Source organism: Saccostrea echinata, unplaced genomic scaffold (genome assembly GCF_033153115.1).
Source record: "Saccostrea echinata isolate AGI-Se365-2 ecotype Australia unplaced genomic scaffold, CSIRO_AGI_Sech_v1 ptg000052l, whole genome shotgun sequence".
NCBI classification, from domain to species: Eukaryota; Metazoa; Mollusca; class Bivalvia; order Ostreida; family Ostreidae; genus Saccostrea; species Saccostrea echinata.
This window is the reverse complement of record NW_026889801.1, coordinates 12,596,550-12,610,000: the sequence shown is the minus strand read 5'-3', so window position 1 is coordinate 12,610,000 and position 13,451 is coordinate 12,596,550. Positions and strand designations below refer to the sequence as shown.

The 13,451-nt window shown below is 32.4% G+C and overlaps 1 protein-coding gene across 1 annotated transcript; it reads right to left on the bottom strand.

The window, feature by feature from the left end:
* Positions 1-8,378: 8,378 nt before the first annotated feature.
* On the bottom strand, positions 8,379-9,558 carry LOC133204059 (probable G-protein coupled receptor 139). The gene has a single exon (XM_061339839.1). The coding sequence runs from the start codon at positions 9,556-9,558 to the stop codon at positions 8,416-8,418; it is 1,143 nt and encodes a 380-aa protein (XP_061195823.1). The 3' UTR covers positions 8,379-8,415.
* Between the last annotated feature and the right edge of the window lie 3,893 nt (positions 9,559-13,451).

Below are 13,451 nucleotides of genomic sequence, written 5' to 3'. Positions count from 1 at the left end.
TAGTTTTAAAAAAAAGAAAACGAACTGTGCCTGTTTGTCTGTGTCTTGTTCCCATATGTATGCATTTTCGGCCAAAATATCTAGATGCTATAGAATAAGAGGATACAATAATGTTTATAATATATAAACGAATTGAAATAAATGGGTTGTAGAGAAATCCTATGGTGAAAAAATATGTAGGTCCCTTTTATCAATATTTTGCATAGGAAATGCACTGAGAATTGTAAAATCATTAATTTGACGAAATCTAAAAAAAAGGGTTGGTTTGGTGAGTTAAATGAACCAGAATATAACCTGTTTTATACCATTAAACCTGCTTGTAAAATTCTATACGATATTCAGGAACCTTGCTAATATCCTTAATATTGCGAGGAGTAAAATTACAAATAAATTTCAAACGGACAGTTGTAAGTCTTTTTAACAACAATTTGGTTGGGTAATTGCTATTTATCAAATCGATATACATCTTGATGTTTCTAGTGTATTGAATGTGTGCGTGTGTATATTTCCTACTGTGTATTCTACCGTGCCGTGACAAGGTTTCGTGTGTATTATAGAGCGTTGAATGTTGTAGATTCGAAAATGATTGAATCAACAGGGAATAAGCGGAATATATTTCCTGTTTAATGTTTCACAAAAGGCATATACATTTTTAGATGTGTAGAATTCGGGAGGCGCTGCAAGAAGTGAAAGACCATTAATCTGTAATGTGATGAAAATACAAAACCCTTTTATCATGACATTAAATTTTAAATTTGGTTAACGTCAGACCATTCCATGCTTTTTGAATATAAAAAATATTTATGAAAATAATTTTGGTAAGACTATATAGGGTAATTAAACTTTTATTGTTGAATATTCACCGATATAAGTTTTATAACTCCTTTATTATATTGCTAAAACATTTTCCATTGATTTAATGAATGATTTTAATTAAATGACTTAAAATTAATAAGAATTTTTCAGTATCGGTACTTCAATAAAAAAAATTTGCAATATCAGCGTCTATTTCTTGTAAGTGTTTTATATACAGTATATCACATCATTCTGAAATCCTAACAAGCGTTAACGTTATGATTTACTTATTCAGGTTTTACTGAGGGTAATAGATGCTAAATTATTGATATTTTCAATTTTGGGTGTAAATAGACATATCTTACTTACCTGCCACTACCAATCATTAATATTGCCATTGAGCAGTTGACCTGACGACATTTTTTGTTTACGACTGCGCTTTCAATACTGAACTCTCACATTCAGAATGTTTAGATGGGGCATACTCATATTGTATATAACTAACCCAAACTCAGCGTTCCATAAAACACCAAGATAATGAATAAAATTCTTCTAGACTTGATTTCTTTTTAATTATAGACAATTTATTTCCTACATAATAATGTGTATTACACAATTAACTGTAATTACTCTGAATTTACTGAATTATGGTCTGATAACAAACAGTGGCGGATCAAGGAATTTCATAACGGAGGGGCGCATTGGAAGGCGTGGGGGGTCTTGGGGCTGCATTGAAGCCCCCAGTGGGTCTAGGGTAAAGCCCTGGTCGGGATCCGGGGGCAAAGCCCCGGATGCTGACGAATTCTTACAAATAAGAGATGTGTTGGCACTGTGAATCAAACATCGCATTACAATCCTATATTATTGCAATGTTCAAAAATGAAGGGAACCCCTAGAATTATTTTATCGTAATTTTTTAATTCAAAAACTTACTGGTATTTTGATAAACTGACGAAAAATATTGCACATTTACTTTTGAAGTTGGTAAATAGTTCATTCGATTAGATAAAACCAGAATTTCCTCAGCTCTTTAATGTATATGTTAAATATAAAGTTATATAAAAAATTTCAGGGCTTAAAGCTTGTTATTTAAATCGTAGTTATTTTTGTATTTTTTTTTTAATAAATGATATGCATTTGACAAGACACAAACAATTTACCTAGACCCGGATTATTCAGAATACACCACAGGTATTTAGCTCTTGGTTTATATCAATGGCGTTTATAAATTAACAATAAATACTTCCATTCATATGTCGTCTCGAAACATCCCTGGGAACGTGATATAAAAGACACCACAGAGTCTGCCACAATTAATTCACATTTGAACATTTTACTGACTATAGAAAAAAGGGCCTACTGACAACTAATTCGTATGACAAACGAGATGACTTCGACTTTTTCATTGTCAACTTTCCTTATTCATGTTGTGATATTCTGCTGTTATCCACATATGATGTTCAAGTCACCGAACTTATTCATTAGTCAAGAGTATGTTCCGAGTACGATAAATTTTTAAACCGAGGCAGGCTACGGACAGATGATTTAATTTTAAAGAAACTTAAACAACTTCGTTTAATGTCAGTATTTCGTAAATTCTGTGGTCGATATAATGACCTTGTTAACAAATGTAACATTATTTGGACGTAATTTGGTTGACGTTTTTGATACCAATTGTTAGGCCTTTGTTTTTATACTAAATTTGACTACGGAATGTTTCGCCTACCTGATCAATAGCGCTCACGGCGGGTGTGGTTGATTGACAAGGGATTCTTACTCCTCTTAGGCACCTGGTCCTACATCTGGAATTTCGGGGTCCGTGTTATATGCCCTGCTCGAAAATTTGTATTGTTTGTAGATTTTTTGAGATGGATCACTTTTCATCATTTTCAACTTTTTCATTTATAAATATGATACTTTATGATTAAAGAGTTCATTTTTACATAAAAAATATTGTAAAAAAAAAAAATTATGGTCGATACAATGACCTTGTCCGCAACACAATCTATCAATAGGTCAAATGGTAACAAACGTTTTTCATACTAATTGTTTGGCTATTTTTACACACGGAATTTGTCTAGGGTTTTTCTGTTTGCTAGATCATGACAAGGAGCACACGGCGGGTGTGACCGGTCGATAGGGGAAGCTTACCCCCCCCCCCCCCTTTTGATGTTTTTAGAGGTTCGTGTTTTCTCTGCTCCTGATTTGTATTGTTTCAATGAATTTCGAACTTGATAACTGTTTATCTTCGCATTTCAACACATATATTTTACTAGGTACTTGTGACAAACACGTGTATAACTGAACTTCCTCGAACTGATATAAACCTTTATTATTGTGTTAGAAATAGTGACATAGATAGTTTCTAAGAATTGGATCCTAATTTCTTAACATTTAAATGTGTCAAGAACATGTCAAATATCAACTGCAAGAACTTGTATTCATTTGTCTTTCTAACTAATCGAAAAGACAAAATAGTGTGAGGAATAGATATAATATACTGTAATCTCATTTCAAAGCTGAAAGAAAAAAACATAATATGACAAGAGTATAAAGAAATGACTAGCTGATATTGATTTTAAAACATAAGCCATTTAAAATAATAGAAACAAATTTGACTTTTCAGAAAGCATGAAATGTCATCTCTTTAGTCTCATTTATGTCACAGAATAAACAGTGGAATCTTACATTTTCTTCTCAGCTATTACAAGCAGAATAATCGTTATTTAAAGGGGAAAGGGGGAGTGGGGGGGGGGTTAGTCAGAAAATAATACAACTTACAACTCTGACTAGGAGAAAAAGGATATGTCCAAACTCGAAAATCTTATTTCGTGGATGAGGAGGGGAAATTTAATCTTTTTGATTTTTATGAAAAACACATTTTATTTGAGAAGGATATGAATATACTGCAACAGAAATGTGGGGAAAGATGGGGGGGGGGGGGGCAAGCGGCGTTTCAGTGAACATTTGCAACAGTAATTTCAAATATTTCTGGGACAATGTATCAAAAAAATGTAATCACTAAGCAGTATTCGAAAAAATTGTAAACAATTGTTATACAAGAAGTAGAAAAAACATTAGCATTCCTTTTGACTTTATTTCACAGCAGCTTACATTGACAGCAGCCAAGAAGTTTTAAAGCGCTAACTTAAATAAGTTCGGCCCTTAATTGATTTCCAAAGATTTTGCTTAATCTTATTTTCCGAAGTGTCTGGGCTATCGAGCCAATGGGGATATAAAGGGGAAAATGAGCTACTCTTACATCAAATCTGTCCAGATTCAACTATTAAAGCTTTATATAAGTACATGTACACGCTACTGAGAAAAATGGGATAGAAAAGTGGAAAAATGCCAGCGATACAACTTTCCTTGTAATACACATAAAGCCTACGTACTCAGCTAAAATTAAACATTTAAAAATTATCCGAAAAAGAAGCCCATTTTACCAAATCTGATTTTACAGCTGTTCTAGGAAACAGTCATTTATATATAATAAAATGTTGGCTTTATTTCAAGATTAGGAGAAGTAATATGATGACTTTTTATAATTAACCAACACTGCAATTTAAAATTAAATATAGAATCGGGCGGAAGGTGCTTTAATGATAAATCCTTAAAATGTGAGTCAGGTAAAGAAATTGCTTCTTTTATGCAGAGGTAACAATATTATATTTCTGACATTTTTTTTATAGAACAAAAAATAATTTAGTGTAGACACACGTAAAAAAACCTAACAATGATTCTTTATGATCTTTCTTCCATTGTCTGTAGTTTCTAATCAGAGACATTTATGTTTATGCTTAAATGTAACTTGTGCTTTCAATTTCTAAATTTTACCCCTCGAAATACAACTGCTGAATAAGATTTATTTTATTTTCAAAATGACAGCAAATTATTGAAGACTAAAGTACACATAAAAGTAAAGTTTTCGTCATCAATTCATACCTGTTGTATTCCAACATTTAATGCCAGTATTATGTAAATGTTTACACTTTTATTTCGTTTTTCTCTAATTTCTTGGATCCATGTCTTGGTTTATCTATTCAATGCCATGTTCCGCGCATTTTGATACACACGCGCTGACCATCATTTACACAATAGCCTAGTAACTGCATCTATTTTGAAGATCAACCAATACCCAAGCGATCCTGTCTCTATGATTCTTTATGATTCCTGTGTAGTTTTTCTTTATGAGGGTCTGTTTTGTTTGATAATAAGACAGATCGCTCTTTCTTTGAGATTTTTTTACATCTCTATAATAAGAAATCACATCATTTGTCAGACCACCAGGTTATCAATTGTAACTTACACTGGGATTTCATATTCGGGTTTCAAACATAATGTGACATCTCTCTCTCTCGAGATGACAAAATTGTTCGAACATGAAAAGGAACTTGCATATCAGGCCATCTTTATATTTATGTATAAAAGTGAAAAGTACGTTTTCCGTCAACAGGAAGTGATCAGGAAGTAAAAAAAATAAAATAGTTCCTCCTATAAACCTACAATACGTGACTTGTTGGGCAATTTCTGAATTAATCATATAAAGTATAAAAATTTGCTACTGTATTTGTGTTCAGATTAATTGTAGTACACATTTAATTTCCGTAGACCAGGGTTTAAACACATTTACTTCCTCAAATATACATGTACATTCCTGATTTACAAGAACAGAGATAAACTTATTCCGTCACTTGGACAGTTTTTAAAATGGGACCCTAACTTACTGACATTTAACGAGGCGCAATCTAGTTGGAAATTACGAAAATGGACCGATAATTTTTTTTGAATATATATGTGTATGTATTATTCTAAGAAAAATTAAAATGAAATTTTGATACCTTGTCTTTATTGTTGGGAAATGGGGCAATTTCAAATTTGGATCATTTTTCGTAGTTTTATCCACAATTATATACTAAAATTACCTAATAAACAAAGTAATTGACAAATTAAAAAAAAATAATAAGTGGTGAAATATTTTGCTTTTCACATATACAATGCAATATCCATCCCTTATTTTAAAAATGAAAAGAAAATTGGGGGTAGCATTTAATACAATGAAAGGGGGGGGGCATATCAAAACACAAAAAATATTTTATCTAGCTAGATATTTTATAAATCACAGTGGGTTACATAGCATCAACAAATAATTGTTATGCTTTGTAAGGTTCTCAAAATTAAATACTTTTTACACTATGAAAGAATTTTCTCCCCATCCTTTATTTTATTTAACACACTACGTTGTTTTACGTGGAAAAGAGGGGGGGATGCGACAAAATTACGAAATTTAGTAATATCATGTAATAAATAGGAACCTAAAATATTTCTGGAGGTTGCATTGAAATGATTTATAGATTTTTTTTTTAATAAAACTTAAACTAATGCATGCCAGTTAAAGTCATTAATAAAGAGGATTAGTTAACACTTCAAGGAGAAAGACTCAAAGCGTTTACTTTTGGTTGCAGTGTTCTTTTTAACTCAAGAATTGAAATAAAACAAGACAAAAGATGAATCTGTAGTAAGAAATTGATACCTCAAAATTAATTATGTTACAAATTTGTTTATTTATTAAAAACAATTATTTGTTAAAACGTGAAATTTAATAGAAATGCCAGAATGAGTGAGCTTTCAACAAACACTGTCCAGACCCATACCAGGTATGCAAGAATAGCGAAAGATTTCAGCGCAATATACGTCATTTTAACTGTGACGTTATTGTATTCAATTGTGACGGCTATTAAGGGTACTGTGATGCGACTGAAACGACGCTGCGTAGAAACATATGCGCAGATAAAGTAAATTGGACCTCGGTAAATGTGTTCAGAATATGTCAAGTGACCTCTGCAATAGCGTGCTTCCTTAGACGTTTAACATATGTTGTTTCTATTCCTTTTCCAAGCGCCCGTCACTAGAAATGAAAGTAAACTTATTTTCGGATGACGCCTTCAAAATTGAAGTCACGTGTCACGGTTGGCACGCAACGATCCCTCACTGCTAGGACTATAAGGGCAATGCATATGTCAAAATAAAATTTTGGCATATACAGTGTGTTTCAGCATATCTTTCCCTATTACAAATATTACAAACTGGTATAGAAATACATCAAATCAATTTATTCAGAATATTATTAAAACATTTAGAAAATATGAATTCAACATTTTTTTTTATATATGCATTTAAATTTTCCTTCACAATGCATTTGATTAAGTCTTTATAAAAGTCTGTTTAACATTATCTGTTCTTAGACTAGATGACGTCCTCTTTCCGAAAAAAATTCGGAACACTCCAATGCGAATCTTTCATTTCTTGCTGTGTTCTCAAATTTGTTGCGAAAAGACACCGAATATGTTTCTGTTTATTTTTCTCCTTCTGATTTTGATAATTCTCTGTATTTCCCTGATAATTGTTATTTATGAATGATATTCATAATACAACTGTACACTTCAACACATTGTTTTGCATTTTTTTTTCACTGAATCAACTTCGCACTTTCCCACCCCCAAAAAGTGATTTTTCAAAGAATTTTAGACAGCGCATCCCAAAATCGAAGTGGGCAATGACTGTGGACAACATTTTTAAAGAAAATAACCCCTGAAATGGGTCATTTTTAGACTTTTTCTGCTAAAAACTTCGAAATGTACCAATACGCAAGTTTCGAGATTATCTCCCTTGGTGCGCTCTTTCGTTACGGAGGGGAGTTTTGTTTCCGCGTAAGCAGGCAGGTGGGACAGTTATTTATATATTGGATGCATTGCATTATCGATATAACGGTCTATGATAACTGATTGTCGGTATGTACCCATTACTGAATTAAAGTAAAGGCGTCAATTTTTCTACGAAAAAATAAATTTAAAAAAACGGAACCAAAGGAAATAAAAATCGGAACAAAAGAAAATATCAGTGGATAAGACTTATCAAACGATTGAATAGATATAAATCTCTAATAAATACACACGCATCTGATCATTGGACGTCGGCATTCTGAATTACTCTTTTCCTTATAATAACTTCAAACAACTTTCTGGAAAAGGTTTGTACAATCAAAGAATTATTTTTTTAAATAAAGACTATGACGGTTCTTTCGTTTTCAAGTATCCAACTGAAAGTAAATTTTGTAAATATGTATAGAAGAGCTTTATAAAATCATCAAAATGATCACTGCTTAGCATTATCATCTTTTTATAACATCAAATAAATTTTAAAGGCCATAGCCATCGTTCTTTTATTTATGCAAGATTGTATACATTAACAACCTGTCCCACTTCCATGCTGATATGGATACTTTTTGCGCCTCTATCGTAGGAGAGTTACAATCTCGAAACTCGCGTATTAATGATTTCATATTTCCAGAGTAGTCTCCACCATGCCATATTCTTTCATGATTTATCACATTCATAAACTCAACTGATATTCAAACCTTTCTGAAAACGTAAGATTTTTAGAGCACAATATAGCCAATACCATACTTACTTCTTTTTAAAAATGTACAATTGCTTCCTTTCTTCTTGAGAATAATATTAATTTTTTAAATGGAACGTTACATATTTATGTATTTCGAAATAAAATGTTGAAGCGATTAACAATCTCTCAAAAATTTGCAGACCTATCACTTCAGACCTATCACTTTTCTGTTTGATTTACATAGGCCATGCACTCTTGAATGGGAGAGGTAGAGAGCTCCATGTGAATTGTGATGTCATGTGACAAAGTTGTACACGTACGTTCACCATGAGTGTAACGGGGGTCATTTCTTTTTGCTCTCTTTTGAAAAATCGCTTCTTTCAACACGAAACGAAACTGTTTTTTTATACAAAAGTACACAATAAAATTAACAGTGGCATTGAGGAGTCCAGTCATGTCTACAATATGACCTGCATGAGAATATAATAAAAAATAAAAGTAATGACTTTCATCATCCTCCATTCCAGAAAAGATTGCCATTATTCCAACCGGTAATTCCATTAAAACATAAATCAAAACAATGATCACAAGCATAATTGTTGTTCTTTTGTACCCGGTTTTAATTTTGGTCTGTTGAAATCTACTTGGGCTTGCTACATGTAAATGCTGTCTCCGTTTCCCTGCAGCATAGACCTCTCGGATCAGAAAAGCACTAAGGAAAATCATTGCTATTGTCGGGACTACTTTATATATCATTCCATACAACCAAAGTACTGTTCTCTGAAAGTCCACATGGTTTCTAGCAAATGTTGTTTTTCGAATCCAGTACCCTGTCAAATTCAAATTTTCTTGAGACAAGTCGTACACCTCGTAAAACAGATAATACGGCACCATGGCTAATGATGACAAAATGAAAACCAGTACAATTACCAGTTTTGCTCTTCTACTATTGCAATACCTTTCTGCAGCTTTTGGGTGACAAATCTTCATGTAGCGGAAGATTGCTAGAGATATAGTCAGCCCATTAGAAATAGTGCAAAATGCAATGAACTCGTGAAAGCATATGACCACGATATACATCCATCCTTTGGAATGATAAATTAACTCACTTGGTCCTGTGACTGTAAAAAAATATGTTGCATATACAAGGTAGAAAAATAATGTCGTACCATCAGTGAAGGATAAAGCCGTCAGCAAAATGTTGATCGAGGTTCTCATTGTTCTTTGGGACCAAACAAAACCATTCAGAATATTAAAAATGATACCAATGAAGCAGATTGTCCCGCTGACATAGCCATGTATCAGACGATATCCAACGACTTGCTCAGGAATCGCCTGTTTAGAAAATGTACTGTTATTCATGCTTGCTGTACCACTATAGCTTGATATGATTTTTAAAATCAAATTCAAGGAGTAAAATGTTATAGCATGACGCTGAACAACTCGATTAAATTGCTAAAAAGATATGACTACGGATATTGCTGCTGCCACTCAATTTAAACCAGGAAACATAAATGTCTATTTTTATCTATTTAGGTTTGTATTTTTTACATAAGCACTAAGCAAAAATCAAATCATTTATTTCCTAAAGATGGATTGATGAGAGAGAGAGAGAAATCAAAATAATTTTTTTCTTAAACTCTTTACATTATTCTAATATTTTATGCTTTGATCAGCAATTTGGTGGCATGTGGTTATGCAATAAGATTTAAAAAATTCGAACATGGATCCTTAGAAATTCGAAAAAAGTGTGGATTAAAAACCATGCTTTAATGCTTTAAATTAGAACTCCATCTACTGTTTTTGAGGTAGTTAAAGAGATCACTTAGCAGACGACTGGCGAAGTCTGTTATTGGACTTGCAATCGTTTCCAATATCTCTTACAATTTTGGGTTTCATAATGTGTGACATTGTGCTCAGGTTGCAGAGCACTATCAGCCATGTATCAGACGATATCGATCGATTCGTTCAGGTATCACCCGTTCAGAAAATGTACTGTTACTCAGGCTTTCTCTACCACTTTATGTTGCCATCTAGATAGATCCAACATATAGTGCAATTGCCTCATCTGTACATTTGATGTGTACGAAAGCCCAGAAGGCTCATTCGAGATTCGAGTTTCGAAATACGAGATTCGAAATTCGAGTTTCGAGATTCAAGATCCAAAATAACCAATCAAAAAGCGGATTCAATATTTGATTACTCCCCTTTATTAAGTTTTCACTATCAAGAAATCATTGAATATATTGTTAACAAATGGGTCATTTGCTTGAATAATAATGCAAGAAAAAATTTTATATATATCAAAACAAAATAGAAATGAATTTTGGGTAATGTTTTGAAAAATATGTATAAAATCTTATTTTCCTCATTAAACAAAACAATAGATACATACATGTATATAGAATATTATATGGTCTTATCGTTGAATTGCGAAATCAGCATGTCGATAAATTATTTAATATGCGCATTGATGAGGGAGAAAATAATTATTATTGATATGAAATACTAAGGATCGTCTTTACACTGCACAGGAATTAAATTAAGGATACATTTCGTTACATTTAAGAGTGGATTTATGCAGTTAGACTGATCTACTGTTTGATATGGAATAAAATAAATTCCAGTCTGTATTGTATATATAATTTTTAATTAATTCAAGTATTAAAAGCCTTAATTAAAAACTTAATTTTTATGTATTTCTCCTATTGGGATACAGTGGTATATATTCCCTTTGGCTAATGTGTACGCTAATATGAAGGCACAGATTTCACCTAAAGCGCATCATTGCCGAATTGCAGATAGGCAAGGAGGGAGTCGCCCCCTCTCAATAGAAGGGGGGGGGTCGGAGGACCACTTTCTGCGATCTTGGAGACATCTATCATTGTCATTTTTCCAGTGAATATAATTATAAATCATTTAAACATATTTTAATGATACAGAAATTAAAATCTTCATGACCACTTTTAATAAAATTGAGAAATTTTATAATCCTTACACAGTGCTTGGAAATTATGGAAACTTCTTTACTGAATAATCTATATAATTTTTAAAATGTTTTATGTTTGACTCCATACTAACCCAACCTAAAAATCAAAAGTTTTGTATACTGTAAAGGTTGGATAGGCATAAAAGTGTGCATTGCTTAAAATACTTTTATTGCCTTTGATGAAAAAATATTCTAGTAACTGGTAAATAAATAAGATTTATGATCAACTTTCCCCCATTTTTCAACCAAATACATGTATCAATAAATATTTTTTTACATCAAGAAAATGATGTGTAGGCTACAGCCTTTTTGCCTATATGGAATATACACCATTGGGAAAGCAAACGCGATTTTTTTATCACTTCTACGATGTCTTTCAAGATTTTCTGTGTACACTAAAAAGGCGTACATGAACTAAGTAATTTTAATGCGTACTCCTTTAGGCTATACGATTTTTTCAAAGTCCTGAAGGTGTATAAAGGGTCCATTATTTTGTTAAAATAATTAAATTTTTTTATCATTATTAAATACTTTTATATCTTTTTTTTCTCTATGGCCATTACATCATGTATTGAAACTTGTGTATTGATTGGTTATGTATCTTGCGAGACCCGAGCGGTTTCCTTATTATAGAATATATAATTATTTTGCCCATGCATCGCAAGATTGACACTGACTTTGTCTACCGTTGTAATAAAATAAACAACATAGCCATTCTCTCCCTCCCCAACCCATATTCCCCTCATATTTTTTACCGATATAAATTACTATAGAAAACATAGCAACTTTATTCTTGTGTCCTTTCAAAAATAACGTCTAATAACGTGATAACCCGGTTTTTTTTTTTTGGGGGGGGGGGGCTTTGCAGTGATTTTTTATTTTATTATTTTCTACGGGCCAAAACAAAGAAAAATCATTATCTTTATTAAGCATATATATTTCAGCTATCTGTACTTAAGGGGCTGTCTCTTGGTTTCGCAAACTTGGTCACTGGTCACTTTCTAACACCTTGTCACAAACTACATCCACTTCAGTGGCGTAGCTTCCATTGAAGCACGGAAGCACGTGCTTCCACATTGTTCGGTGGGGGAAAATGAATTCATAAAAAGTTACAATGCTTTTCAAAAATAAATTTGAAACACTCTCCGAAGAAAATACTGAACTGTAGAAAAAGTTTGCATTATTTGTTTAATATTTTAATTTTTTAATTTATATTAAATTTATGAATATCATTTCAATATATAATTCATAAGACTTAAGTTCATGAAAACATTCATGTATGATTGAAATTTCAAAAGCATTTTATAAAGGATAATACAAACTTAGTGTAAGATGTATAACATTGAATATATGTAAAATGCATGTAGGTCTATAACAGGCTAATAATAAGGACATCTGGGAGAACTGCTGCTAAAAAGTATTTAGAAAAAACAAACTAACATTTAACATTTTATGGTTTAAAATGTTATTAACCTTTTTAAAGTCGATCGTCACTTGTCTAAAATGCACCAGCTTCCAGGGGCTTCGCCGCCAGAGTCCCCAGGACTTCGCCTTGGTCCCACGGGGGCTTTGTGCCCCCCCCCCTCCCCCAGCATTTTATGCTTCCACATTGATCGACCCCAAGCTACGCCACTGCACTTTAAAACTCGTGTTGGTCACTGGTCACTTTCTAATACCTTGTCACAAACTATATCCACTTTGAAACCCGTATTACTATTTATCATTAATCGCTAGTCACTTGTTTAATTGCACACTAATAATTCTCATCGACTACAATATGCCCCCTCCCCCCGCCCTTTGCTCTTTGAATCCGATGAACAATATTTATTATTATGACATCAATCCTGTAAACAAAGTAGATAATACGATATAGATATTCTTGATATAAATCTATTATAATGTTTAAGAAGTTATAATATAAATTTTAGCATATTTTGGAGACCAAAAACCCAATATTTTTTTTCTAATTTCATTCTAATATATATAACACTCTTTCTTGCAAAGGGGAGTAATTGAATCTTAAACCGGCTTTTGATTGGTTAGTTTGGATCTTGAATCTCGAAACTCGAATTTCGAATCTCGAATTTTGAATCTCGTATTTCGAAACTCGAATCTCGAATGAGCCTTCTGGGCTTTCGTAGATGTGTGTTTTGTTTTACTATGAATTTTTTTTGGATAATATTTTCAAGTATATCCACGCATGTTTATACACAGGGAAGCTAATACTATTATGAAGTCACAATAAAGATAACTAAGATCGTAATGA

Bases quoted from the DNA above. Each gene is read 5' to 3' on its own strand.
- LOC133204059 (XM_061339839.1), bottom strand. From the start codon at position 9,558: ATGAATAACAGTACATTTTCTAAACAGGCGATTCCTGAGCAAGTCGTT.